Source organism: Gymnogyps californianus, chromosome 2 (genome assembly GCF_018139145.2).
Source record: "Gymnogyps californianus isolate 813 chromosome 2, ASM1813914v2, whole genome shotgun sequence".
Lineage (NCBI taxonomy): Eukaryota > Metazoa > Chordata > Aves > Accipitriformes > Cathartidae > Gymnogyps > Gymnogyps californianus.
In genome coordinates this window covers 147,818,256-147,845,178 of record NC_059472.1, presented here as the reverse complement: position 1 = coordinate 147,845,178, position 26,923 = coordinate 147,818,256, and the positions used below count along the sequence as shown (strand labels likewise).

The 26,923-nt window shown below is 39.2% G+C and overlaps 1 protein-coding gene across 3 annotated transcripts in view; it reads right to left on the bottom strand.

Moving 5' to 3' along the window:
- SPAG6 (sperm associated antigen 6) overlaps nt 1-26,923 on the bottom strand; it is a 47,086-nt gene that overhangs the window by 1,032 nt on the left and 19,131 nt on the right. Inside the window, exons 5-11 of one of the 3 annotated variants that reach the window (XM_050891087.1) lie at nt 22,816-23,021; nt 21,763-21,936; nt 19,190-19,342; nt 16,631-16,822; nt 15,501-15,617; nt 12,594-12,739; nt 9,050-10,383 (exon numbers count right to left, since the gene is read on the bottom strand). In XM_050891087.1, the coding sequence (XP_050747044.1) occupies nt 10,317-10,383; nt 12,594-12,739; nt 15,501-15,617; nt 16,631-16,822; nt 19,190-19,342; nt 21,763-21,936; nt 22,816-23,021 (1,055 nt within the window). In that variant the 3' untranslated portion in view covers nt 9,050-10,316. Of the gene's footprint in view, nt 1-9,049; nt 10,384-12,593; nt 12,740-15,500; nt 15,618-16,630; nt 16,823-19,189; nt 19,343-21,762; nt 21,937-22,815; nt 23,022-26,923 lie in introns of those variants that run through there. The other 2 variants (XM_050891088.1, XM_050891089.1) reach the window with 2 other exon arrangements.

The following is a 26,923-nucleotide window of genomic DNA, read 5'->3' as shown; positions in this document are numbered from 1 at the left end:
ATCAGAGAGACTAACTTGCCACAGGATGGGAGGAAAGACTCTTACGGATAGAAAATTGGAGGCAGGACATGAAGCAAAAGATGAGGCTTAATAGTCACTTTTCAGGGTGGAGGACAGGCATCAGCAGGGTCTCCCCGCTGTGGGATTGATGGTGGGACTGGCTTTACTCAACATTTTCAGTGAGTACCTGAAGAGGGGAGCGTACAGTGAAGTCCTCAAGTTTGTATGTGACACTAAGCTCTTTTGGGCAAGTTACTCTAGAACAACTTCATAAAATTGAGTGAGTGGGCAATGGGTCCACAAGCAGATACTAGAAGGGTTAGGCAGTGATGAGCCTCTAACATCCAAATCCAACGGTTGGGGATGCTGGGAGAGTAGAGAGAGGATGGGCCGCAGGATGTGACCAGGCTCACCTGCTCTCTGTAGGTAGCACTGCCTCCTCCCACTGTTGGGACAGACTCAGGGCTGGATGGACCATTGGTCTGATGCAGCAGTTAATGTCTTACGCTCTTAAATGTGCTTCTGCACACTGTCCCAAGACACTTCCTAGTTTCAGTGCACACTCTGATGGGGCAAATTTGCGGCCTGGCACTAAGGTTGGGATGTAAAAACCCATGGAGTCCAATTGCTTCAGTCCCCAAGGCCAGTACTGCCTGCCTCCCTCCAGGTCTTCCTTGTAGCTGACCTGCTGGCAGGCTGACCTGCTAGGCACGCTAAATATAAAACCCTTCAAGGACCACAGGACTGTTAAAGAGAGAAGGAAACAGACTGCAGATGCGCTTTCGCACACGTGCACTCTCTCACTTCCTCCTTCTCCATTAGCAGCCCTTGAAGAGTAAAAGGCTGTGCAAAAACGACAAACACTTGACTGGAAATCCCTGCTTTCACCTCCTCACGTTTCCTTGAATTTCTCTGGGGTTTGGAGAGCACCCTTTCAAGGTCCAGGATCACTCAGCTTTCCATTCTTCCTCTTCAGTCTGCTGGCGCAGGCACGTCCATCCCTGTGCTGCAGGAAGGCCTGTCCCTTTTAAAGGCAGGGTCTGCCGATGCTCGTTCCTGCCTCTCCTCTACCCACGTCCTCTACAGACCCAGCCTCGGAGCAGGCGACTGGTAGAAGTCAGTGGCTCAGTCTGCCAGCTCCACGGCCACACTTTTCGTAGCCAAAAATGGCCTGATTCAGTTCCAAAGCACAGTCTGCCCTTGACCATGACAGGGATATCTTAATCCATGCAGAAGGTCACTGTCAGAAATACCGTTAATGAAATGAAGCTGAGCCCCTGCAGCCGGCAGGGCAGGCGCCCTCCGAGTGCCGCAGCCTGCCGCCGTACGGCTCTGCCTTGCAGCGCTGACACCGCCCGGCACAGAATTGAGGGCTGGGGGGGGACTGAAATCAAGAAAGCATGACTTCGCAGCTTGTGTATTCTGCCAGCCCTCCGTGCTGTGTGGTTTCTGCAGTGACAGGTAAAGGGTAAATTCCCCGTCTCTCCCAGCTCCCCCTGCTTCCCTGTTTGTTTGGGTTGTATGCCGAAGCCTTTCCTGCATTACGTCCCCTTTCCCAATGCCCAGATGCACGATCTTGGAGGTTCCTGAGCTCACTTTACTGAGGGAGGACTGATGAGCCCAGCCTGAAGAGAGACCTCTGCTACCACTTAGAGGAGCTGCATCCCTGCTCCCCCTCCCCCAGCCCCTTCAACACCACCCACACAGCAATCCATCAGCATCACCCATGGAGCATCTGGGGGCAACATGTAATTAGGAATGATGCTGTCTGCCATTTATAGACATACTACTGCAAAGAAAAGCTGGTGAAAGTAATACTCACTGACAGACATACCTTATAGCGTGCATCGAACATTAATGGGGAAAAGTAATGGAAAGGTGGAGGAAAGATACAGAGAGAAGAGAGAAGGATGAAGGCAGTAGCGTACTCCACACAGCTTCAAAACAAAGCAGTCACTAAAATACATGCTCAGAGTGATCATGATGTAGTTATCTGATAAAACAGTATACTTGAAGCAATAAATGAATTCTGTAAAATAAGAACACCCTGTCTTGCTGGGTAAGTGGAGCTGCATTTGCTCCGTGATCCCTTCACTGGGATACAACCCAGCAGAAACTGTGCAGGCACCCACACGCTACGTTGCCTATGCGCAGGACATCATGGGGCCCATGGTGTTTTCCTCTCCTCTTTAAGTCTTTCACTGCAAGAGATCTTCTTTGAGATTTTCCTCGCAGCTGATACTGCATGGCTCATCTCAAGCATGCCTGCTCCTCAGTTCGGGAATGTTTCTTTTCAATTATTTCCTATTTTTAATCTCCATCTTAACTTTTTTTAAAGGATTTCAAAAAATTGGTTGTGCTTGTCACAACACTGTAAGCATTTAATATGCAGGCCTGTGTGTTCGCTTTCGAGGCATACATCAGCCTATTGTCACAGCAAAAACCAGCTGTTTGTGAGATGCTATAACAATTCTGCCAAGACTCAGTAACTAGCCCTGGAAAAAGCAAAGTCAAACAAAAGGAGTGTGAACTATGACAAGCAACGTGTGGAGTGGTAATTTAGAAGGGCCGAAGGAGATGTGAAGAGTAATTAGCCAAATAAACAAAAACACAGGACAAATTATTTAAGTGCATCACAACCTGGAATCGAGGAACAGAGGGAGTACCTGAGGTCTGGAAAAGTATTGGAAGGAGCTAAAGGAGAGATTCTTGCATCTCTCCCACAGATAAAGTCAGCTAGGAGACATGTGCATCAGTGAATTTGAGTTAAAGCAAATGAAAGAATTAAAAACCAAAAAGACAGAGAGACAAGATGAAGGAAATCCACAATAAAGTGACTGAACCACTATTTCATTCAGCAGGAGAAAGGGAAGGAAGCAAATGGACCAGCTGCCCACTCAGGGCACAATGGTATGGCAACAGAAGACAGCGAAGACCTCAGTGCTGCGCTTTTGGGGCTATGGAGAATGCTCTTCTACTGAGGAGTTTTTCAATTGCATTATGAAGCCAGATCAAATCTCTCCATTGCTTTGTTCTTTCACTTGCTTTCCTAATCTGCAGCAGTAGAAGTGATGGCAGGTAAACAGGATGGAATTTATATCAGGCTTAGAAATTGTACTTGCTGCCTACAGTTTCCCTGCAGAACGGCTTCAAATTACAGCGCACTTGTGTGAAGTTGCAGAGTTTTGTCATCTAACCATTCCGCCAGTCCAGAGCACATCACGGGAGCTGCGCTGCCGTCATCTGACTGCCATATGCCCGGGAACCTTCCTTCAGTGCACAATCACCCTCAAATCAACAAAAGCTTTTCCCTGGCTGAGGGTTTTCAGGACCAGCTCCCCAGACAAGCAGGACGGCCTATCTGCAGCACTAGTTAACTAATATCCATCTTTTATGTATTCTTCATGTGTCTGTCACCCCAGGATTCCAACACACTAGCACCACATTTCATTCATCTGCAACAGATTGGAATGAACATTCAGCTGAAGTTTTACTAGCTTACTAGTGAATTTTCCCAAATTACCTTTTAGTTTTGTGGATTTTTTCAGTTCCTTCAAAGGCTATTGCTAGGGATTTTCACACTATAATCCTGACAGGCGACTTAGCTGTGTATAAAAGGATCTCTGGCTCTGGTCCTTAGGACTACTCAGGTTGAGGGGAAGGGGGAGGTATACCCCTCCCTCAAGATTCAAATAATTTTCATTCAGATTACAGAAAATTACTTGTGGTCTCCTCCGAGCAGGAAAAATCCAGATTTCAGATTGCGTTTGTAGTTCTGTGTCCTAACTTTAGGTGTGCAATGATGTCGCTCTGTCTATTTTCACACAGAGGGAATCCAGCTGAGAGTACATTTTATTATAACTCCAGATGATGTTCAAGAGGATGAAAAACTCATTTTTCTCAGGTGGTCAGAGAACAAGTCCCAGTAAACTGGCATTCTTTCCTCTCTCATCTGAATTCTGCAGAGGAATTCAAATTGTTTATAAATCCGTTTCAAAGATGTTTTTAAAAAGAAACACACAAAATGCACAAAAAAGAGAGGACAGTCCTGGACTTTTTCACCTTTTCAATTACTTTTCAATCTCTTAAGAACAGTCATTTAGGTCAGAGTAGTTAAACTGCTATAAAACAGCTGCTAAAGCATTCTTCTATTGTAAATTAAACAGCAATTTTACCAAACATTCCCACTGCACGTCTACATTAACATAAACACAAAATCAGGTTTTTAAAAAACACTTGGAGGAGGAAGGGCTAGGCCTAAAATAATGATTCATGACCTCATGATAATTCAAGTCAATGGCAAAAACTTTTAACAGATTTTATTACTAGTAGGTCATGTCTGATATAAAAAGATAGATAAATATGGGGAGATGGTCCAAACTGGAGCTCAGGAGTACAGGTGATGCAGATCCAGTGCCCGATTCTCACTGCAATGGAAATCAGGTGGGTGCTGCTGACTGTAAGGGAAATGAGTACTATAAAGCTGCATTAGTGAGCAGAGGACCTGCCAATGACCTGCTCTCCTCCAGCCACTAAAGATGCTTTACAGAGGCAAGTCTTGTGAATGCAAAGACAGAAATCATTACGACTACATTTTGGTTGACCGTGCTTGCAAGTGTGTATGTATGCGTATACAGGGAGGGGTTACATAAAGATCAGAGCAGACTACAAATGGGAGCTGTTCTTTCCAAATTTTATACATTGCTTGAGTCATAAAAAATTAACTTCGCCCAACTCAGTAAACTCCCTTCCCTCTTTGTTCATATTCACTCTAGTATATCCATCATTTTTGATCCTCTACTGATTTCCATTGTTGGGGCTTATTTTCTGTGACTTGAGAGCCTGAAATTACGCTATATATCTTTGTAGCTCATTGAACTAACCAGCATTTATTTTAATTTAGTAAGGAAACATTTGGCTGGGTGTGACCAAATAAATACTGTGTCTAAACCAACACAAATATACTTTGCACAAGGCTATAAACCTGTCTCAGAGCTCTAATGATATTGCAAGTCAATGAAGCTTCAGTGTGCTCATTAACATGATTCCATCAGACCTCTATGTTGCATATTATTAATTTTTAACAATAGATTGTCATATAATTTATAGCACTGTGGGGCAACAAAGGCTGAATTTTGGTAATAATCCAACCTTTTAGGTTGATAATGGATTTAACACTGACCTAATATTGAAAGGTGAACACGTACAGAGGCCATCAGACCTAATTATAAATAGGACAACAGGGATAAAACACATCACTAGCCTGTATCAGTGAAGACAAAACTTTCCTTGAGAGCAAAGGGCACAGATGTATCAGCGAAGACAAAACTTTCCTTGAGAGCAAAGGATTTTGATACAAAACATAATCAAGAACTTTGTTTTAAAGAAAGAGGTTAACACACTTTCCCCCCTCTCAAAATTTAATTTTTGTTATAAAAGGAACAAAATATAGAATAGCTAAAGATAATCTGGGTACCTATTCTTTAACTCAATTTGGCAGTAGGAACAAGCATATTTTTATGAAGAAAAAGCAAGACTTCAGAATCTCTGTGGAAATCTGCTAAGATGATGACATTAGTACACTCGCATTGTCCCTCTCCGTAGCTTGCTGATGCATGATAGTGAACACAACCGGTTTCTGCTACAGACAGTAGATCATGGTCCTCAGCACTTCGCTGAGCACTCAGCGAGCCTCGTGATCGGACCTCTGGGTCGGAGGGAACACAAACAACTACGAAATGTGTTTAACCCAAGTAAGAGCAACTTCTTATGAAAGGCAGCACAATAGCATTTCCTGGTTTAAAAGGCATTCTCATCATCAAAATATGCTTTAGTATTGCTTATATGTATTTTCTAATTCAATCTTTTGTGCAGTATCTAGAAATACAGTACAGCGGTAATAATGTAATTAGTATTTTCACTAGCTAAATTATAGAGCTGACTGCAGAATACAGCGTAGTAGCATCAATATTAACAGTTAAGTATTATACAAAAATGACATCAATAGTTTTAGTATAGTCATGAGAGACATTGTAATTTCCTCTTTCTCCAAGATCCCTTCAAATTGTGTCAGATGAGGAAACTCACAAAATCCACTGGCTTTTAGTTCAACTCAAATTCTAAAAATCAGCATCTCGAAGATTTCCTAGGTAAATTTTTGTAGGTTCTTGACCAATATTCCTTTCTGAATACGGTATTAGTTATAAAGAACTTAAGTTCTGCTGCATCGACCTCTCATATGAATTTAATTTTCCCAGCACTTCTGCAAGTTAACAAAGGAGTATAACAGATACTTCACAGCTGAAGATGATGATACACAGGGATTTGTAATAATTATCCAAGACCATAAAAGCAATCCTATGTCAGTGCAAGAAGTGGAACCGCTGGCTTTGCAATCTAGTGCTACTCCATAGTTGCCTTCTACCCTGGTCACATAGCGAGATCTAAAACTCTAACAACCAAGATACTGGACACCCAGCAGCCATTAAGGAAGATACTGAGGCAAGCATGCTTTCACAGATTCCTCACCTGAAAGGACAATAGTCAGCCACCCCTACATGCCCAGAAATCAGAGGACTCCAATTTACACCAGAAGCTGAAGACTATCCCACGGCATCCTCCATGCCTAAAACTCCCTTTTGGCCAAGCTAATTCACAACCCCCTAGATCAAATCAAGAACACGGAGGATCTACGTGCAGTCCATCCACTTCCTAATTACAGTAACTTTATGCCTTACTTCACAAAATGAGATTCATTTCTTCCTTCACCAGTTCCATTCAGCTCCTTCAACATTTTGTTCATTTGTTTGTTAAGATGCAGATCTCCAGCAGATTGATCACTTCAGATGAGACAAAGCAATCCCTTGGTAAATCCCTCTGGAAATGCAGAACGTATTACATGCACAAGAGTTGAACTCCTTGAATTTCCCCTTTTCAGATCCTCTTGGTTTCCAGTCATTCAGATAAAGAATGGAGCTTTTGTAGGCCAGTTAATCCATCCACTGAATGAAATATGGTAAAGTTTTACACATCCACGTTCTTTCAAGGCCCTGGTTTACATCTGTAGATGTAATAATAGCTGTAGTAATGTAGACAAAAATCATGGCTCGGGCCCCCAGAGAAGATCTTTAAAGACTTGGGTTGAAAAGTCCCAATGCTGCAGTCAAAGGAACCGGCAAAATGATTTAAGGGCTGTCTCCGCTTACATTTATTTCTGCCAAAGCACTGGCTCAATTTTCTTTGTGTGTCTTAATAAGCCACCTCTGTGAGAGGGACTCTTACTTGAAATGCTTATATGTGCTAAGCTCAGAAGTAGGCACTGTTGAGTGGTAAGCGGAGACAAACATCCAAAGGTGGTGTCAGGCTCAAGCTGCAAAATGAGCCTGTTCTTCATCTTCTCTAGCATCACAGTCACAAACTAGCATGAAAACAGCATTTACACAATGAATTAAAATGCAAATCTACATTTTATTCTATGAAATTGAGACAAATGATACACACTTGAAGCCTGCCAGAGTAGCAATTACAAACATTAATATAGTTTTAGATGATGACTTAAGCCAAATGAGAGGATGGAATAGAAACGCTGTACATCAGAGCTTGTGAAACACTACAGTAAAAAAGCAACTCTTGCTCTACTAATGTAAGCCTAAAATACAAATTAGTGATAATTCTGCTGTAAAAGGCTAGATCTGCCTTGTGCAGACGCGTACCTCCAGGGAAGCCTCCAGCCACAAGGTGTACATACAATGCAAGGAAGCAGCCTGCCAGCAACGGAGAGCTGAGGGGGTCTCAAAGTATGTGGGAGAGGACTTTGCACTGCCACAGCCTAATGGGATGTGGCATCATCCAGGAGAGCCCTGCGACAAGAGGCCAAACAGGCACTGGCCTAGGACAGAACTGCCTAGCTGGTGTAAAGATGTATTTATGCTAGGTCTGATTTAGATTGTGCTCTGCACAATCAGATCGCTTTGAAGGTTTGCCTTGTGCAATCATTTCCTTTGTCAGGAATCAGAAAAAGACTGTGAAAAGACTGTGAACAAATTGTTTAGGCATTGAAATTTAACCCTGTGGAATCCTTACAGTGTAGCACAGCGCGACACAGCAGGAGCACATTTGTCAGGGGACTGAAGCCTCTTTGCTCTCTCCGCACAAAACATATACATTAGCATTGTGTGGTGTGGGTGTGCTCCCAAGCACATGATGCAGCTATGGGTACGCAGCTCTATGCCTATCCTGCCTCCCATCTGCACTGCAACGGCATTCAGCCCTCTGCACCATTTCTATTCCATTAGGGAAAATAAAGGTTTCAGATCCTTCAAGATTGTCTGGAAGCCCTTCCATTACATATTCTTTTAGAGATGGTACAAGATTTGATTTTTAAATATCCATAATGCATGTGAGAAAATTGTTGAGTATTACAACAATCTTTTTAATAGACCTAATGTTTTTCCACTAGTGTCCTAGCATTAATAATGTCAGAATATAAACACCAAAAACAAAAAGGCATTTGGTAGAAGCTGGTCAGTTCCAAGACTTTTCACTCTGATGTGGGCTAAGGAAAGAACCCAGCTGGTGTGGTTTCTATACCAGCATTCACGACACCAACAGTTTCCATCTCAGTTAGGCTCCATACAGCAAGGTACTGTGCATCCCCTGCTCCTCCTGAAGAGCAGAGTCTGAGAGCACCAAATACCTTACAGAAGGAGTACAGCCCTCTGTGGAATTAAACCTTAACACAAGATAGCCCATCAATTTTTTTGTGAACTGTTGAAAAATATGCTGACAAGAATAAAAGAAAATAGTCATTTGGAATTTGGCAGTGAAAAGCCACTCTAAATCATTTCCAACTGCAATAAGTCTTTGCTCCTGTTTTACAAGTAATAGAAGAGACTATCCCTGCTTTATAAACTCATTGAGTTAATATGTTTAAGAAAGTAGACAAGTTTCTCTCCTGCGGGGGTTTTCAAATATTGTCTTTCCTTGTGGCTGCCAGTATTTCAACATCCCGTTCCAGAAACACTGTTTATTACTCTTTGGGAAAAAAAAAAAAAAAAAAACAAACAAACAACAAAAACTGCTGCATACAAGGAAAAGAAAAACGGTTAGAGGAACAAAAAATGGTAAATGAACAGTTACATATTAGGGAATACTAAAGGGTTCTATGCTGCTTCCTGCTGCTACAGTACACCAGAGGAGTAAGCAGAATGTAAAAGTCTTTTCACTCTACATAAGAAGGCAAAAATATTTCCAGGATGTTCTACAGACAGGCAAGAGCTCATACCTCCAAGAACCTCCACGATGATGTGATCTGCAACTTCAAGACTAAGTTCCACGTGCGTTTCAACTCAATTCTGCAGCAATTTCAGCTCCTGAAGAATAAGTACTGAGCAGCCTTAGTCCCATCACTCAAATCAGTGAGACTCGCATATCCTCAGGTTTCCTCTGAATGTGCTCAGAACTTTGCTAACAGTGTTCCTGCAGCCAAGCAATTCTCCTCTCTTCTGAGCCGCACAAATTTGCTGCTGACCCAAATGGAGCGGAACCTCCCAGGGTCCTTCCCTTTCTGCTCATGGAAGTTCTAAGTTCACTCTGTCCTTTCCAAGAGGAACAATGATGCATACACCAGTGTATTGCTCCTTCCCTCCACAGTGAATCCTGCCTTAATTAGGAGGACTTTTGCAGAAGATGTATTATCTACTATGCCAGGACCACCACACTATCATATCATGCAGAATTCAGGCCTTTTATCATCATCAGATCTGATTTCTTTATTTAGCAGCCACTAAAATATTTGGAGATGCAAAATCACATCACTTTACTTTCTGAAAGGTAGCAGTAGGAGATATCTCAGTGCAGAATGGATTCTGTAATTAGAAAAAGCACAGGGGCCAGCTTTTTCCCCCTCATCAAGCTTGGGAAGCTCTAAACAACATGCAAAGGCAAAAGGGGAAAATGGTTACAGTACCGAGAAGGCTAAAATTTGAATGAGATAATAACAAAGCTTTCTTGTGGAAGGAAAAGGAAATGACTGATTCTAAAAAAGCTTCTGTGATAAATCATCACCCCTGCATGAAATTCCATTCATATATGCTGCAATATCTGGTAGTAATGTTAGAGAAAAACAAAAAGGAACAAAAACTTAGCAACAAACAAGTTTATAAAGAACAAAATATAGCTTGCTGGAATTGCTGAGCTCTTTCAGTAGTTCAAACAGTAGAAGGAGATTTCAGAATCAAACGAGTTTCAACAGCTGTATTTGTATTACAGTCATAAAGGCATAAATGTGAAATACAGCTCTAATAAAAAATTGAAGTTTATAAAACTGGATGGTAATTTTCCACCCTTTCCAGAAGTATCTCAGAATATCCAGGGGAATAATACCTGAAAGAGAAACATTTTGTTTGTGCATTAGACTACAAGGCATGTTCTGTGCTAAGTAATGAAACACTATTCATATTTCTATTGATCAGGAAAAATCCTAGCATTAAACACTGGTCAAGGAATTCTACAGTTATTCCAATGTTTTAAGAGCCTGCTTTTCAACTTACATTATCATTTATACTTGAAAGTCAGGTTTTCAAAAATATGTTTAGCTTCTTTTAGGGCATGTAGGTAAGTGGCTAGTTTTTAGATAGGTTCAGCAGCCATAAGCATTGTCTTCACTGACAAATGTAGATGTTAACTTCTTTTGAAATTATGGCCTTTAATAAAAAAGCATGAGTTTACACAGAACCATAGGCTGCCAGACGACAATAGTCTACTGCTGTTCGTCAAACATAAGCACACACCCCAAAGCTAATGTGAAGCCTACATCAATGCGAGAGACATTGATTCTGGAACAAAAAAATTTATCACAATGACCTTCTGTCTCTAATGCCAACTCAAGGACGGAGATTATCCAATAGGTTTTCATTAGAGTAGGACTCTATGGTGCCATTATTGTCCTGCTGTCATTCAGTTGGTTTTCCACAATGGACCAACTACATGCTTCCAATATGCAAACATCACCAAAGCTGCATTTAGTTCTTGTCTTCCAGGTTAAGAGCATCTGAAATTTATTACCGTGTTGTTCTAAAAACATACATCTCAGTACATTTCTGGTTTTGCAGGCATGTACATTGTCATCTCTGAGCCCTGGAAGCTTTAACTAGAGAGAGAGAGGAACATGCTTCCATGTAATGCATGCCTAAAACGTATTCAAGTAGAAATCCCCAATGTTTTCACACCGAAGGAAGATCCATTTACCTTGTTGATTTTCATTTTCTGGATGATTTCTGCATAATGTAACTCTTTTTAAAACTCATATTAGTGCTCTGATTGTAAAGCTAACTTTTCAATGCATTATTATATTCAGTCTGCAAACAGCCTAAAATAACAGGTCTCCAGGACAAACCCAGAGCTGGAGTCTATTATAGCAGCTGTGCCTCAGGCAGCACAACCAGCATCAGGCAGTAGCACAAAGAGGCAAGCAGGAGACACTCAAAGGGGCCCTTTTCTTTATTACGTCCCAGCCTACATGAGTAACTTTGTTTCATTTACAGGGGAAAAAAAAAATAGATGTAACAAAGCAACATTAATTATATCCACAAAAGCGTAAGCAAATGTCCTCTTTCCCTCTAAAGTATTAGCTGCAGAATAAAGTTTCTTTATGATTTTGCTTTTACCCATTTGACAGCCACTGGCTTTTCCTTGTGGAGACAAACAGGGCTTCATTTTGCGTGACTTAGTTTGTGGCTACTATTAGCTGAAGAACTCTGTTGCTATAATTAAAATTGATGATGCAGATTTTCAGAGCCTGTAGAGGGAGTGCACGAGTACAACATCCTTTTGATGTGTTGATGGAGTGAAGGACTGGTAAATGGATATCTAGAATCTAGGAGGGCATTTCTCTCATTATTACAATTTAGGATGGTGACATTTTGACTGTAAGCTATTTAATAGTGTTTCTGTATTCATTAAGGGCAAAGTTCAACTTGGTGCAGACAGCTGGTGTATGGTCCTTTTATATAACACTTAAGCCTCATGATGAGGCTGGGGGAGGAAGGGCAGCTGTGGGCAGAGCAACTGTGCAGGAAAGCCTCTGGACCCTCTACATCAGAGGAAGTTTCAAAGGAGCCTCTGAATACACTAGTTCAGACAGGCTCTTAGGGAAGTCAAGGATGCAACCAAAGATTCACCAATACCTGTATTTTGGAGCCTGAGTAATCCACAAATACGTTACCAAGATAAACTGAACTTCCTACAGACATTCATTAATATGAGAGCGGTTGTGCTGAAGCCTCAGAGCCTGTCTGGGTAGTGCAGGACTGACTTTTCTTCCCAGTTTCCTGTAAGAACCTGATTATTTGGGCTTTGTTTACAGACAAAGAAATTTGATTCCAAAAACAATCAGAAAAGAGAAAGTATTCAAAAGTATGTGTCTAGCGGTTGTGTTACCACTGGGGCAGTTAACCAAATGTTACGCTGTTTTATTAAAAACAAAATTCATGCAGAAGATAAATTAATATTTTAAATCCTTGCTTTGCGTTGTTCCTGTGAAAAACATCTAACAATGTTAAAAGTATGATTTTTTTAAATTTCATTTTCCCTACCTTACTATTTCCTCTGGATAGCAATTGTTAATAGTGTTGATATATTCCTGAAGCAGTGACCCAGGTTCTGCTTTTATTTCTTGAACCTTTTTAAGTCCACCAGTTGTTACAAAGAGACGACGTGCTTTACTGTCATGTGGTAACACCTACACACAGAAAAGTACATTAAAAAAAAAAAGAAATATTTTCTTTTAAAGGAATCTCTATGCTACTAGGCTCAAATATTGTTTATCTGTTTTTAATTCAGAGGACAGATAAAATGGAACATCAGACGTACAACATCTGTAATGACTACTGTATTTTAACACCCAGTTGTACAGGAAAAAAATCATAAACCAGCCCTTTATGGTTATAACATATGTACTTTAATACATAACACATATAAAAATAATGAATTGAATATTTATCTTTACATAAATAATATTTCTTGAATTATTCCTACAGAGACAATAAGATTGTGGAGATTAAATAGATAATAAAACCAGAACACTAACATGGAATAACAACAGCATCTGTTCCACTTAAACCAAGTTATTCAGGTCTTTTATGTCAATTCCCACAGTTTAATTGTAGAGTAGAATTTTATATCATTATAATGATCTAGTATAGATTAGTGCATGAAAACAATACTGAGAATTGTTGCAAGTGAACAATGCAGCCTTGAAGCATTACATGCTACTATTAAATTCCTAGATATTAAAATCCTACAACACACTGTGTAGTCATGGAAGCCTTTTACAAACACACACACACACACACAAAGCAAAAATGTGAAGTTTCTGCAGCCAAAGGGGATAAGAAGCAGAAATGATCAGACAATACATTCTGCGCTCCCTCAGTGATGCCAATGTGCAGCTCTGTCCAGAGGATGGGAGGGAGGGAAGGAGGGAGGGAGGTGGGGGCTGGGCTAGGCAAGGGAGAATGACAGCATGTAGTCCATAGGCCCACAGGGCTGCAATAATATTAAAAAAAAAAAAGGGGGGGGGGGGGGAGGGAGAGATAATGCAAGACGTCAGCTGCATCTACAAGAAAACCAGACAGGTTTAAAACCAACTCTGAGAGTTACATACTATGGGGGCAAAAGCATTTTGTAAGCCTTCACGCTAGTCAGACAAACCAAGCCATAAATTTGACTCTATCTCAGTGTAAAACAAGAACCTCGAAGGAGGAATGGATTGCCTAAAAGGCTGAAAGAAAAGAAGGATTTCTGCCATGCATATAGGCAAACAGCCTTCATTTCTCTGGTCCCTCTAGGCTGTACAAAATCAACAGACAGGTAAAGAAAAAACAGAGGAGCATAGAGACTTCTCCCTATTATATGCTCCATAGAAGTGTCAGAACAACTGTGATCATTTCGTTGTGGGAACTGAAAAGATGGCTGTTTCCATGTATCTCCCACAACAAGAGCTGCCAAGGAGGAATTATCAAGGAGACAGGAGATGGCCCTTTCCCTACCTTCCTCCTCCACACTGTGACTCCCAGGCTGGATAAGACAGCAGAAAACTATCTTGGAAGAGGCCCTAAAGACAGACAGCACCTCTGAGACACAGTCCCTTCCCCCAGTCCAAAGGAAGACAGCACAGAATTGCACAGACCCTGAAAACGATAATGCTAAAATGACACAGTCCAGCACCGAGAACGGATAGCATCCCACTCTGAAGCACAGCTTGGAAATAAGTGTGCTATAAATAAGCCCACAGAAGTAATACACCACAGCTCTAAGAATAGGAAATTCTGAAGCTACAGTACAGGAGAAAAAAATGCTTTTACTGCAGAGAACTTAATTTTAAATGTATACTTCAGAAGACCAAATGCCAGACAAGTATAGTTTGTTTAATACAATGTTGAAGAAGAAAAACGAAACGGAACAAAACATCAGCTGATAGGAAGGGTACAAAACCACTTCAACAGCAAACAACATTCAAATCTATACACTGGGTAACCAATTACTATGCACTCAGCTCATTAATAGCTCCAGTCAGCACACAGAAGCAAAAGGCATTGGATTCTGTGCAAATCTCCAGTCTTTGTACAGACTTGGCAAGAAGACAGGACAAACCTAAGTGTGGCAATGTAATCAGGAATATGCACTACAAACAGTAGTGCTTCCAGGTCTGTGATAATCAGAACTGAGTATCAAGAGTGTTTTACTTGGCCGTTTCCAGAAGGAACATCTCACCAAGAGAGCCTGGTACACCCTGCTAACAGATTACACTGCAGGGTATTGCACAAAAGACAGTCTATAGTTGAGCAGGATTCCCAACAGCTGGTGAACATTGCAGACACTGCAAATCTCCTGATTAGTTAGCAATTACTTAAATAATTTGAAATATTTTAATTAATTTGTATCACTTTTTACATGCTGTGCTCAAATCAACAATGTAATTAACAACAAACAGTTTCAGATTTTGGGAGGGATGAGAAAAGATTCGGGATTTTTTACACTTACTTAATTGAGACTGAAAATTAATGAGGATAAAAGTGGTGAAGCCTTTATACTCTAGACCATTGTAAAATACCTGACTTAAGTCACTCCTGTACAGACAGCTTGTACTTTATCTAAAACAGATGTGACTGGGATTTATGTGATACATTGGCTCACTGAAAATATTTGCACGTGAGTTAATATTCCACTTAATCTCAAGAGGCAAGGAAGAAAAAAACCACGTTGCTTATAAGCAACTGTTTTCCCAGTCTTAGGATGAATTATGGCAGGTTCCAGATGAAACAGTATCTAGCTTTATCAGACAAAAGAACAGGATGCTCCAAACTGCTTCTGCAGGGGATGCTTGAGGATCCTGAGAAAACAACTGACACCTTTAGAGAGACTTCATCTTTGGAAAGATAGCTTCCTTGCTAAACAGAAAACAATTAACATATTACTCATCAAGCAGAGCCTTTTCTTACCTTACTAAACTGCCCAACAATATGTTTCATAATATTGGGAGGAGCATCATGCAGCAATGGTTCAAGTGCTGGAAGATACGTGCATTTCTGAAGGATGTTCTTTAAGGCTTTTTTAGTCTATTGAAATGCAAAATAAAATTTCTCTAGTAAGACATCAATGAAAACAAGAAGAATTCATGTTATATATCACTGAAGTCTGATCAAAAAAGCAAATTGATCAGAATTCTCAAAGAGCATTTACTGAATAAAAACTATTATATCTATCAGGTCACTTAATGAAGAATCAATTTTCTACTTAGATTTATTAAACCTCAAAACCTACAGTGCATCATATTCTTATTATGTTATCTACGGTCAAAGTAATGGCAATTTTCCTTTGACTACAATGGAAGCAGGAGTAGATCCTTTAAGTAAATTGAAGTACTGTAATATAATAAGAAAGCTAAATCAAAACACATTTTAAAAGATTGTATTTTAGAAGTGGCTTACTAGGAGAGTCTGCTGGTCTGGGATAGCAAAGTGCACTACCGTCCAGGTAAGGAGGGAAAGAGAGAGCGAAACAGTTGTACATCAGTGCTTAGTTTCTGAAAACAGACTCAAAGTTGACTGTTCACTTACTGTCGCTCAAAAATACACTTTACCAAACTGCAACTCTACTAGCTCCCACACAAGGAAGGCCCTAAACATGAACAGTTGCATGTTTTCAAAAGCAAAGCTTTGAGTATTTGTTACAGTTTTATTATAATAATAAAAATGTAAGCAAATCTACTACAAGGACTAAAATATTTTGTACAAGAGCTTACACTTTCAAAAAAAAATGTAATTAGAAATTATTCACTCATAAGAAATTACAACATTTATGGATGTATGCAACTCTGTTCTAAACTGGGAAGAAAATGAGGGACTAGACTGCTGTGGCTCTACCATATGATTTGGTATGCACCATATGCACACCCATTAGGACCAGCTAGTCCTAAAAAATGACATGCAGCCTTCAGACACCCTACACCCAGGAAATCTGTGACTCGATGAACATCAATAAAAGCACATACCATTTAGTAGTTTTTAAGCACTTATACCTGTTGATTACAATAAATATCTCATACTGCAGATACTACAAATATACTTGCTTTCATTTGAAGATCTTCTGAACTGCGTGTGTCCATATACATAGCAAGCAGTGTGGGTAGCACGTTGGCTACTGCAACAGCACGTGCATGCTCAGGAGTATGCCTTCCAACCTGCCCCAAGGCCCAAGCAGCTGCTGCCTTAATATGATCTTCATGTTCTTCTATCAAGCAGGCACACAGTGGTGGTATTCCCTGTAGCATTAATCAAAAGCACAACCTTTACAAATCTACACCAGGGAAGGACAACTTGAAACTGACACAGATTGTTAGAAAATGTTTCTCTATATACACTTTTCTTCTAAAATAAGCTATAAGAGAACGCATGATAGTGGTGTCATATTTTTACAACATCATGACTAGCAAGAATTTTTAATATATCTTAACAAATTTAGTTAAAGAAAAAAGAGATTCAATGTTCTAAGTTAGAAGGCAGCTTGAGCTAACACAAATTTAAGGGATAAAAGGAATACATGACACAATTCAGGCTGTATTAAGAGTAAAAGCTTCAGTTTTGTCAGATTGAAAATAAAAGAATTTAAGCGTTTATGAATCTATGAGAGCAGTTTAAGACCAGAAGGGCTCAATCATTGAGTCTTTTTTTTTTTTTTTATCCACAGCACTAAATTTCAAATTATCAACCTCTTCTTGAGTCCAGTAGTTCATGTTTGACTCATCCAATCACTTCCAGAAAGTTTTCAACTCTTGATTTGAAGACATCAAGAGATGGAGAATACCTCACTCACATCCAGTTGCTACTGAAGTTCTTCTGGTTCAGGGTCACAGTCTTTATCCTTTCTCCACAGATTATGGAGCTACTTAGTAGCTGGTATTTTATGCCAGGATGCTTCAATAGGAATCATTTCATGCTACTTTAGGTAAGGCAAGGCTACTAAACCTCTAATTAGAAAACCTTTTTCTCCACCCCATGGATCATTTTTCAGTCTTTTCTGCACATTCTTCAGGTTTTTTTCAAGATCCTTTTCAAATACAGACAACAGAACTATATGCACTAGTACTACACATAGATTAACTTCTCTTTTCCAATAATGCTTCATCTTCCACTCTAATACCACAAAGGACTGAATTGTCTTTTTTTTTTTGCCACTGCACTGCAGCAGAAGACCACAATGAAGTGTTTGTCTAGTATGACCCCAAAAATCATTTTTCAAAATTCATCCTTTCCAGGATACAGTACCGTGGAATGGAGCTGTCACTTTACATCACAACATCATAGATGTGTAACTACATGTGGTTATGCCACAGTGCTTTTCTTTCAAATGGTTCCAGTTTACCAAGCCCTGTCCTCAGCATTAGGTACCACTCCACAAGCTTGGTTTCCCCTGAAACAACTTTTTTTTTAAATGGGTTTTGGGTTGATTTGGGTTTCTTTTGTGGATCATTCATTAAAATATTTAATTTCATGACAGTTTGCACAGACCCCTACAAAATCTTGCACTGCACTCCCATTCAGTTGTGGTAGCAACCGTTATTATTCTTCAAAAATTTATCACTTAGGTGCTTCCTCATGAACTTAATCCTGGATTCATCCCCCTTAATGTCAAGCACTCAACAGCAGGAGCATATTTGCTCTAGGCATCCCTGAAAGTGGAGAGACAGAGACACATCCAGAGGAGGAGGGCCTCCAGAGAGGCCAAGGAAAAAGTGTCTATTTCTTTAGTTTTCAAATGCAGAAGAGCATTTTTTTGATCACTCCTACCTTCCCTGCGTACTTACTGATGTTATGTTGTAGTAATTTCCATTTTTTAACCTGCACTCCTACTAGAAGACATTTCTGTTCCTCCAGTTTCATTGTTTTGTTGTTTCCACTCATACAGTATATTTTAAATGACTGACATAGTGTGAAAATGGGCTAACAATGCTCAGTGAAATTACTTCCTTCCTCCTGTCATTCGTTAGCATTATTCACATCAGAATATTATGTCAGGCACTAATTTCACCTATTGCAAATATTGCAAATTCTCTCCCTTCTGTATCGTTGCCCATTAGAATTTATTTAAACCTGAAAATGTATAGCTTATCTCATTTGAAATGTCACTTGCACAACTGAATCAAACCATACTACATTAGAAACTGAGGCCTTTTCAAGTCTAAAGATTTCTGTTGCAAGACTACTCTAGCAGTACTAGCAGAGTCATGCTAGTGCAATGAAGAATGTGTCATTAAACATTCTTGTTTCAAAAAGGGTTTTGAGGTAGCCACAAATATCCATTTTAAGAGGAAACAGACCATAGAAGTTCACTGACTTATTTTCTGTACCCATGCAATTGCAACACAGAAAAATCATGTACTGTAATACAAATGGATGCTCACAAACTAATCCAGGACATTTTATAAAAGGTTCAACTTCATAAAGACACACTTTGATCAGGTTACCACATAATTTCAGCCATAGCAAGCAGCAATATTAGAAGAAAGTGCATTCGTCAACAGCAAGTATATAATTCTGTCACAAAATACATTCTCTGCCTGTGTTAATTTGTATCTCTTTCTCAGAATACCACTGAAGAATTACAGGAAGACGACAAAGTGATAGCTAACCTTGGAGACAATCACTGCCATTGACAGGTTCTCCGAATGAGCTGCTACATAACCAAGCATCATGATGCCAGGCAGTCTGACAGTCCCTCTGCAGCTGCCAATACAATCAATCACAGCAGCAACTCCACCTGCATTTACTATAAGCTGTGAAAGCTGAAAAGATAAACAGAAGAGATTAGATACTGTGAAGTATCAACAGGCATAAAGCATTACATTAGAAAAGCCTTTAAATGTACTGCTCCTGATTTACAAAATAAAGCTGGAATAAGAGTAATGTATCATACAGACTGTTGGGCACTAAGTGCAGCATGAAGTTCTCAGGAATGAAGCTGTTTTGCTACTCTGTTTTTGATTGACTTTACTGCAAGGAAATCAGGACTCTGAATTCTTGATGCTGTATAGCATGGAATGACATATTCTCAACTCCATTAGTATACACCGAAGAAACATGCAAATGACAGCCTAATACATGAATGCCCTTGAAGACACACCTACTGAGCCAGATATTCTTTCATATTAGTGCTCACTCGTTCCCAAGCCAACATCATATGTTCTGTGCAGGCACAGAGAGAAAGGCCCACTCCTCCTCTCACCTGCATTCTAGATAACCTCTGCAGCATAAAAGTTTTTGTGGGTCCCCCCACTGAGGCATGAAGCCAAAGACAACTGTCACGGATGTGCAAAACCGACTTGGACTACACCACTCTGCCATGTTAGGGTACTCTGAGGCAGGTGTCCAGGGAACACACTTGATGGGCAATGGAGTTTGCCCCAGAATGCCAAATTATATAGCCTTGCTTATAAATGATAATCAAGCTATGCAACATGTTTCTTTCCAAAAGGCATCACTTCTCACATCACTTGAGGGGCAGCAGTAGAGTATGTATGATATCAACAATGCATAGAAATTAAAATAATTTCGTATTATGATTATTTTCTTCTGTCTTGATAGGTATATTCCATTTTTCCCAAAGATTCCAAAGCAAAAGAAACATGTTCTTAAAAGTCAAAATTAAATGAACAAAACTGAGGCATGTGCATTTCCAATCCAGTTGATTTCTAGAAACATGAAATCCACCTTTGCCTTAGAGCCTTTAAAAGGGGAATGTTTTATTCATGAAACAGCTAGATGAAATTTAAAGTTATTACTTAGGAAAAACCGTTCACATGATTGTGAACTGCAGCCAGTGACGACCAAGTCCTATGTCTGGGCACAGCCATGTGCACTTGGATGCACAGAACTCCTGCACAGACATGCTCCCCGGGGCTGTGACCCTCAGGCCCTGCTCCAAGTCCCCCAGATCCTGACCTTCACATGAATTTTACTGCATATGCAGATAGAGAGCTGAGATCCAAAAGCCACAACGCTCACATGACTGACACAGCCAGCTCCTCTAGAAATATCATTTGCCAATCTGTCTCTGCTGCAACATGTGTTGCTTGAATGGAGTTGCTCAGAGATGGACAGAGATCACTGTCACTCTGAAGTCAAATGTGGATTGTGACTTCCCCCTGGGAGTCACCAAGATACTTCCTACAGCTCCTTTGGACTGCTGCTAGAATGGCCAATTCCCCCTGCATGGAGGATCCTGTGCTAGCAGCTCTTCTGACTTTGCCTGCAGTCTTGTGAGTTTGGCCTCTGGCTGCCGATTCTAGTGCCCCCCTTTGATAATGATAATTTCTTCACTTTTCTGAGAAAGTGACGTTGCATTGCTCATGAGGTGCAGAGAGAAAGCAGGAAATGTGACAAAACTGCAACCTTTCATCACCAGCAGCTTAAAGACTAGCAGGCTGAAGACACAGCACAATATTCATGTTTAAACACTTCTCAATTTTTAGGCTAGTATCATGATTTTGAAATGGCTGCGCTCAGCATTAGTGTGTTCCACAAATACATTGGTTGTATTTCATTGCAGAGTCATATTTAGAGCCTTTTAATTATCTCTATGGTCTGACAGATTAACATAGTTATAATTATTTGGTTTTCGTATTTATTTTGTATTGACTTTGCCAAACATCCCCACCTTCCTGTATCACTTATTGGCAAAAACACTGCAAATGCTGAGACTCAAATTACAAACTCAAGCTAATAAAAGAAACTACCATCAGTTTGATAATAAATAAGAGAATTTTTGACCTTCATTGTCATTGGAAAAATAATTAAAATGTGATCCCAGCACCCCAGAATTTTAAAAAAGACTCACACCACCTATTATTGTTATAGGATGATCTTGTCAATTATTAGCTGGTATCATGACTTCTGTGAGGCTTTTCTCATGATATTTTTAATATCTAGGACTGACAATACTGTCAGCCTAGAACTCCCTCTCTGCACAGACATCTTATGGAATGAAGTAGCTAGGTATACGTTACAGGATTCCCAGTTTCCTAACCCAATTCATATTCAATACACATCTCATAATATCAGCAAGCATTTCCATATTTTTCCAATGAACATGCCAAACAGCTATTTGCCCTCCCTTTCGAAAAGCAAATGACAGAATAATCCTGTATTTTATTTAAAGTGTAAAATCTAATGATATGACCTTGTATTTGCATTTTCAAGGTTTTACCTCAGGCGTATGCTTTGCTATCTCTCTAATTAAAGTTGCACCATTTTTCTTGACATATTCATCTGAGTCCTTCAGGCATGTGAGCACAACTGGGAAAATTTCTGCTTCAACCACCAACTCTGCAAGATCCACTGAATGCTTTGCTATTTGGCTTAGAGCTGACAGCACCTGACGCTAGTAAATAAAAATTGTTATAAAATCAATAGTATACAAACATCCCACAACACACACTCCTCCTGCACACAAAAATCTATTGCATCAAGGAAAACAAAGCAGGATAGGGAAAACAATTACAGCTATTTTACAATTCACTGAGTCAATTCATGCACGAATATAATGGCACAGAACATTCGGTGGTTCCTGAATAAAAGTTTCTCCTTTGTTTTATCCCATTCAAGCTTGCTATGTATTAAAAAAGAAAAATATATACACCATTTAAAACTGTAATTTAAAATTTAGTGAAATCTATAGAAAGTATCTTTATTTGCATAAGTTTGGTCTGTCAGACCTTATATTAAAGAATTTTTATCTATTTGTTTGAAGTGGCATTTTTATGTTGTCTTTTGTTTCTGTTAGAGTAAGACAGAAAAATTATATTAAGAAACAATTTTTTGTCAATTAAACTCTAGTGATTAAACCTTCGATAACAGCTATTCACATCAGATAGTACATTCTAAAATACAATAATACATTTAATATTAACTGGTTTATAGTATAATCTCAAGTATGCAAAACCTTTTTTGTAACTGAATTGTGCAAATTTTATCTATTAAAAATATCTGTTGCATTCTTCATATACTATATAATTCTAAAAAAAATTCATACTATCCACTTTAAAGATTAGTTTAGCTGTTCCTCACAGAGCAGCAGTTTTTATCCAGTAGCTAAATCTGTGAATATGTTCAGAACTCTTTGTCACTAACTATGTAGTTACATTTTGTTAACGCCCAAAACAAGAGCCTCCTAAATAAATACGCACATCAGTGTCTTTGATTCAATATCAAGTAATGACTGGTACAATGGAGATTTTAAAAAAATATTTTTTAAATGTACCTTCAGTTTAGCATCAGGGTTCAGGATCATCTGAGCTAAGTGAGCGATAGCTCCTGCATCCACTACTGTCTGTGCTAACTCTGGAGAATGCTTTGAAATATCACTGAGAGTTGAAGCAGCAATCCTTTTCAAAGCAATTTCTGGCTCCTGGATACAGAGCACTAAAAGAGGAACAGCGCCTGCATCCACCACAGCTTGTGACAGTTCTGTAGGTCCAAGGAAAGTAATTAAGTGAGTATGGGTGACTGACCCTTGTGCAAGCCATTTTTCACCCTGACAGATACAGCAAAGGAAAAAGGGGAGGGTGTAGTTCACTGTCTCGACATCTGCATTTCAAATCAGCCCTCCTGGTTTCATAAACCGTGTGGACCAATCCACAACTGAAAAGAATGCAGGTCAATAGATGGACCCCCATTTACATGCACACATTTGAGGTAGATTAGGCTGAAATGGTTTGTTATTCTGTTTTCTTTTTCTTTTTTTAAAGTAAGCAGATGTCAGCTGTTTAAACCCTGGCTATTCTACACTGATCAATAGGAAAGCATTTTATGCATGGCTAACAACAACACAGAAAGCCAAAGTACCAAAATTTTACCAACCACCTAATTAGAGAGCATTTTACCCTCTTTAAATGATAAGCAGATATTAGCATAGATCAAATGCCAGAAACAGAAATACAAAAAACATACATAAAAGATTTATCTTATGTAAAAGATTGGAAAAATGGAACTTGCTGATCAGAACTAGGCTTTGCTACCATATATGGGACAAGACAGAATTTATACTTCAATAACATGAAAATGTTATCATACACAATTAGACAAATGAGAAATATCATCAGCGGGATATTGTGTGTCTGAGATTAGTACAATATCCTTAACTAACTGCACCTTAAATAAAAAAGAAAAAAAAAATCTGAGCATATGATTAGCTGACATGGACAAAAATTACACTATTAGAAATTCATCAGCTCTCTCCGTGTATGCAGCATTAATCACAGTCCTAAAATAAGAATTACTGGATATCAGAAGCAAAATTTATACTATAACCAAGCTGTGCTATTTTAAAACAGTGTTGAAAAAGTAGTAAAAATCATGGGGGATTCAATAATCTATTAGGTTCTTAGTTCAGTTTTGCTACACCTTATTATGCATATCCATTATTATCTTTAACATTTATCTTGACTTACAGTACCATGGCAACATATGGCTGTTGTATTTCAAGACTCTAACTTAGCTTTTGATTTATAGTCCATCCATAAAGAGATTTTCATACTAAGAAAAATATAGCATACTTCATTAAATATACATAGACTAATACAGTTTTTCATGAAATCTATAAGTCATGTCATCATTACGTTGTTAATATCCAAATAATGTTCCTGACCAGATTTGTTTTCAATTAGTGAGTTATTGCCACACACTCCAATACATGTGATAAGTCAAATATTTACACTGTATGTTATTTCATTATATAATATTTTAAAGAAAGTATAAATATTACCTCACAAAATTATAATAAATAATGCAGTAATTTTAAAACTAATACAAAATTAACCCTTCAAGGTTCACTTTTCAAATAACTATTTGACTGAAAATGTAGAGTGTGCATCCTCCAAATACACACAAATCGTAAGATTTCAACAAAACCCAAACACTATATCTTCTGGTTTACAAATTTGAAATTAAATGTACCTGAAATGTATCTGAAAACAAACCTGAAAACTAGCTAATCAATATAAGTGGTATAAGCTACATTCAGCTTTTCACGGAAAAAGCCATACTTGACTTCTTCAATTTGTATTTTGATGCTGTACACTGACCAAGTGGAACACATCATGAACTACTGACCAACAGTCCAGATTAATCCGACTGTGCCTCAGAAGCAACTTCAGAGCAACCAACTCAATTGCCTACAGTCTGCTAGGAGATGCTAATATCAGGAAAATCATGTCAAGAGGGACAGGATACTATTAGAAGAATGGGTTTCTTTGATGCCTTATGAGCTGAAATCATGAAGTTCAAGTAGGGAGAGAAAGAGCAATACTTTAAGGTCACAGCTATGTCCAGGCATGCAAAAGTAACCATAAAAGTTATTTTAAAAGAGCAAACTAAATCTGATTCAATTTAGATCAGCTCTTGCTGTTAGAGGTCTGATATCATTTACATACTGATGGTTACTGTTGGCCATGGTTAATTAAATGGTTGTTCTTCCAGTGGTGTTTATAAGGTTCATGGCTAATAACTTACCACATGGAGGGCTGGACCATGTGTCAGAAGACAGACAAGCAGTAAACGGACTGTCAGAAAAACAGGAAAGCTGAGGCAGGGACAAAAGAAAATATAGATCTTCCCATCACGTTCCCCTGCAAACTCAGCCCAAAACTATGACTCTAAGTATTAACGATTCTATGATAATTGTAATTCTTTTTTCTCAAAAAGAGGCTCAATTAACCTTCCCACTTGGTCGAACATCTTTAATTCAGACTATACACCAAAGGATTCACGAAACTTTGCTATACAATTACAGAACACAGAGGTGAAAAAAAATGAAGGCTGAGAAAGAGTTAAAGGAGAAAATACAGTTGTCAAGAAGAAATTTTTAAAAACAAATATTCAGTCAAAGAAATTAAAAGAGCTGGAATAAATTACAAAAAGACTTTTCTCAACACTGTGCCAAGACTGCATTCTAAGGGCAAAGACAAGACCAATAGCTGAAGAGGAGAAAGACAGCAGAAAAAAAACTAATTTATGAATCTCATTTAATTCCACAGAAAGTTATGAAAACCCTGGGCTTGGAACTTCCATGTGGAGTACAACTCAAGGAACCTGTCCAACTACATGATGATAAAGTAGGACTTCTCCCTACATGAGTGAAAGTAGGAAATGTTATTCTACATATGCTCAGAGACAAGAGAACTAAGATGCACAACCCAGCATAAATTGGTTGCTTTTGTCCAGAACAACATGAGGAAGATTTTAGTAAATGGAGATACTGCAGACATGAAGACAGACTGACATGGAGGAAGAAGAAAGACTGATAAAGAACGACTTTGGAATTTAAGATGTCACCAGTTCAACCAGAAGTTGTACTGGAGTTGTACTGATTTGTCTCAATACAAAAGTACTCAGTAGGGACTAAGAAATTAATTCAAAGTAAGTTGAGACCTAGTCATGAGTTTATGTGATCAGGAAGAGTGGAAAGTGAACGAAGAGGAGTCAATAAGATCCTGACTACATACCCACTGAAATCAATGGAAAGTCTTACAGGATTGACCTAAACTGGTTTAAAGTGTTACCAAAAAAAAAAATCCATACTAATGTTAACATGTTGGCAATAACAGTATGGATAAAAAAAAGATGAGGGAGAAAAGATGAAGGTGAGAAAGTGAATGTGCAGGTAGTCCCCAGAGAAGGAAAATCAGCTCTGAACAAATGCCATACTCACACAGTGGAGCAGCAGCAAAACCTTCTTTGCTTGGAAGCAAATGCAAGTTTCAGTCCAGACCAGGGTTCTCAAACAGACCCTGCTGTGGTGGCAGGTGTATCCACAGGAAATAACAAAACAACCACCAATACTGTATTTTTCTGAGGACTGTGCGATCATGTAACGGCCGCATAGGAAGACTCTAATCCCCGCAAGTAGTCCAAAGGCTGCACTTCAAAATCACAGGTTTATGCAGACCACTACAACCACAGTGCTAAAGATTCCACTGGAACCAGTAGGAAAACCTTTCATCAGGAGAAGGATGGAGGTCATTAATTACGAGGCAAACTTAGATCCTGGAATAAGACAAAGTTACTGCTAGACTCAAATCACTGAAGAGCTGAGCGACCTGGTCTAACCTTGTAGCTGACCCTGCTTTGACCAGGAAGCTGGACTAGAGACCTCCTGAGGTCCCTTCCAAGCTGAGCTATCCTATGATCCTAAGAGTACCACTAGTATGACAGAAAATGAGCATAACTCTGCTCTCAGCAATATGCTTGAGTATAAATAGTGTTGTTTATTTTTGTTTTCCTACCAATTTACAATACGCTGAAGCAGGTAAGAGACAATTAATAAATTACACCTTTTATGTAGGCAAAGCAAATGGAAAGCTAAGTTATTT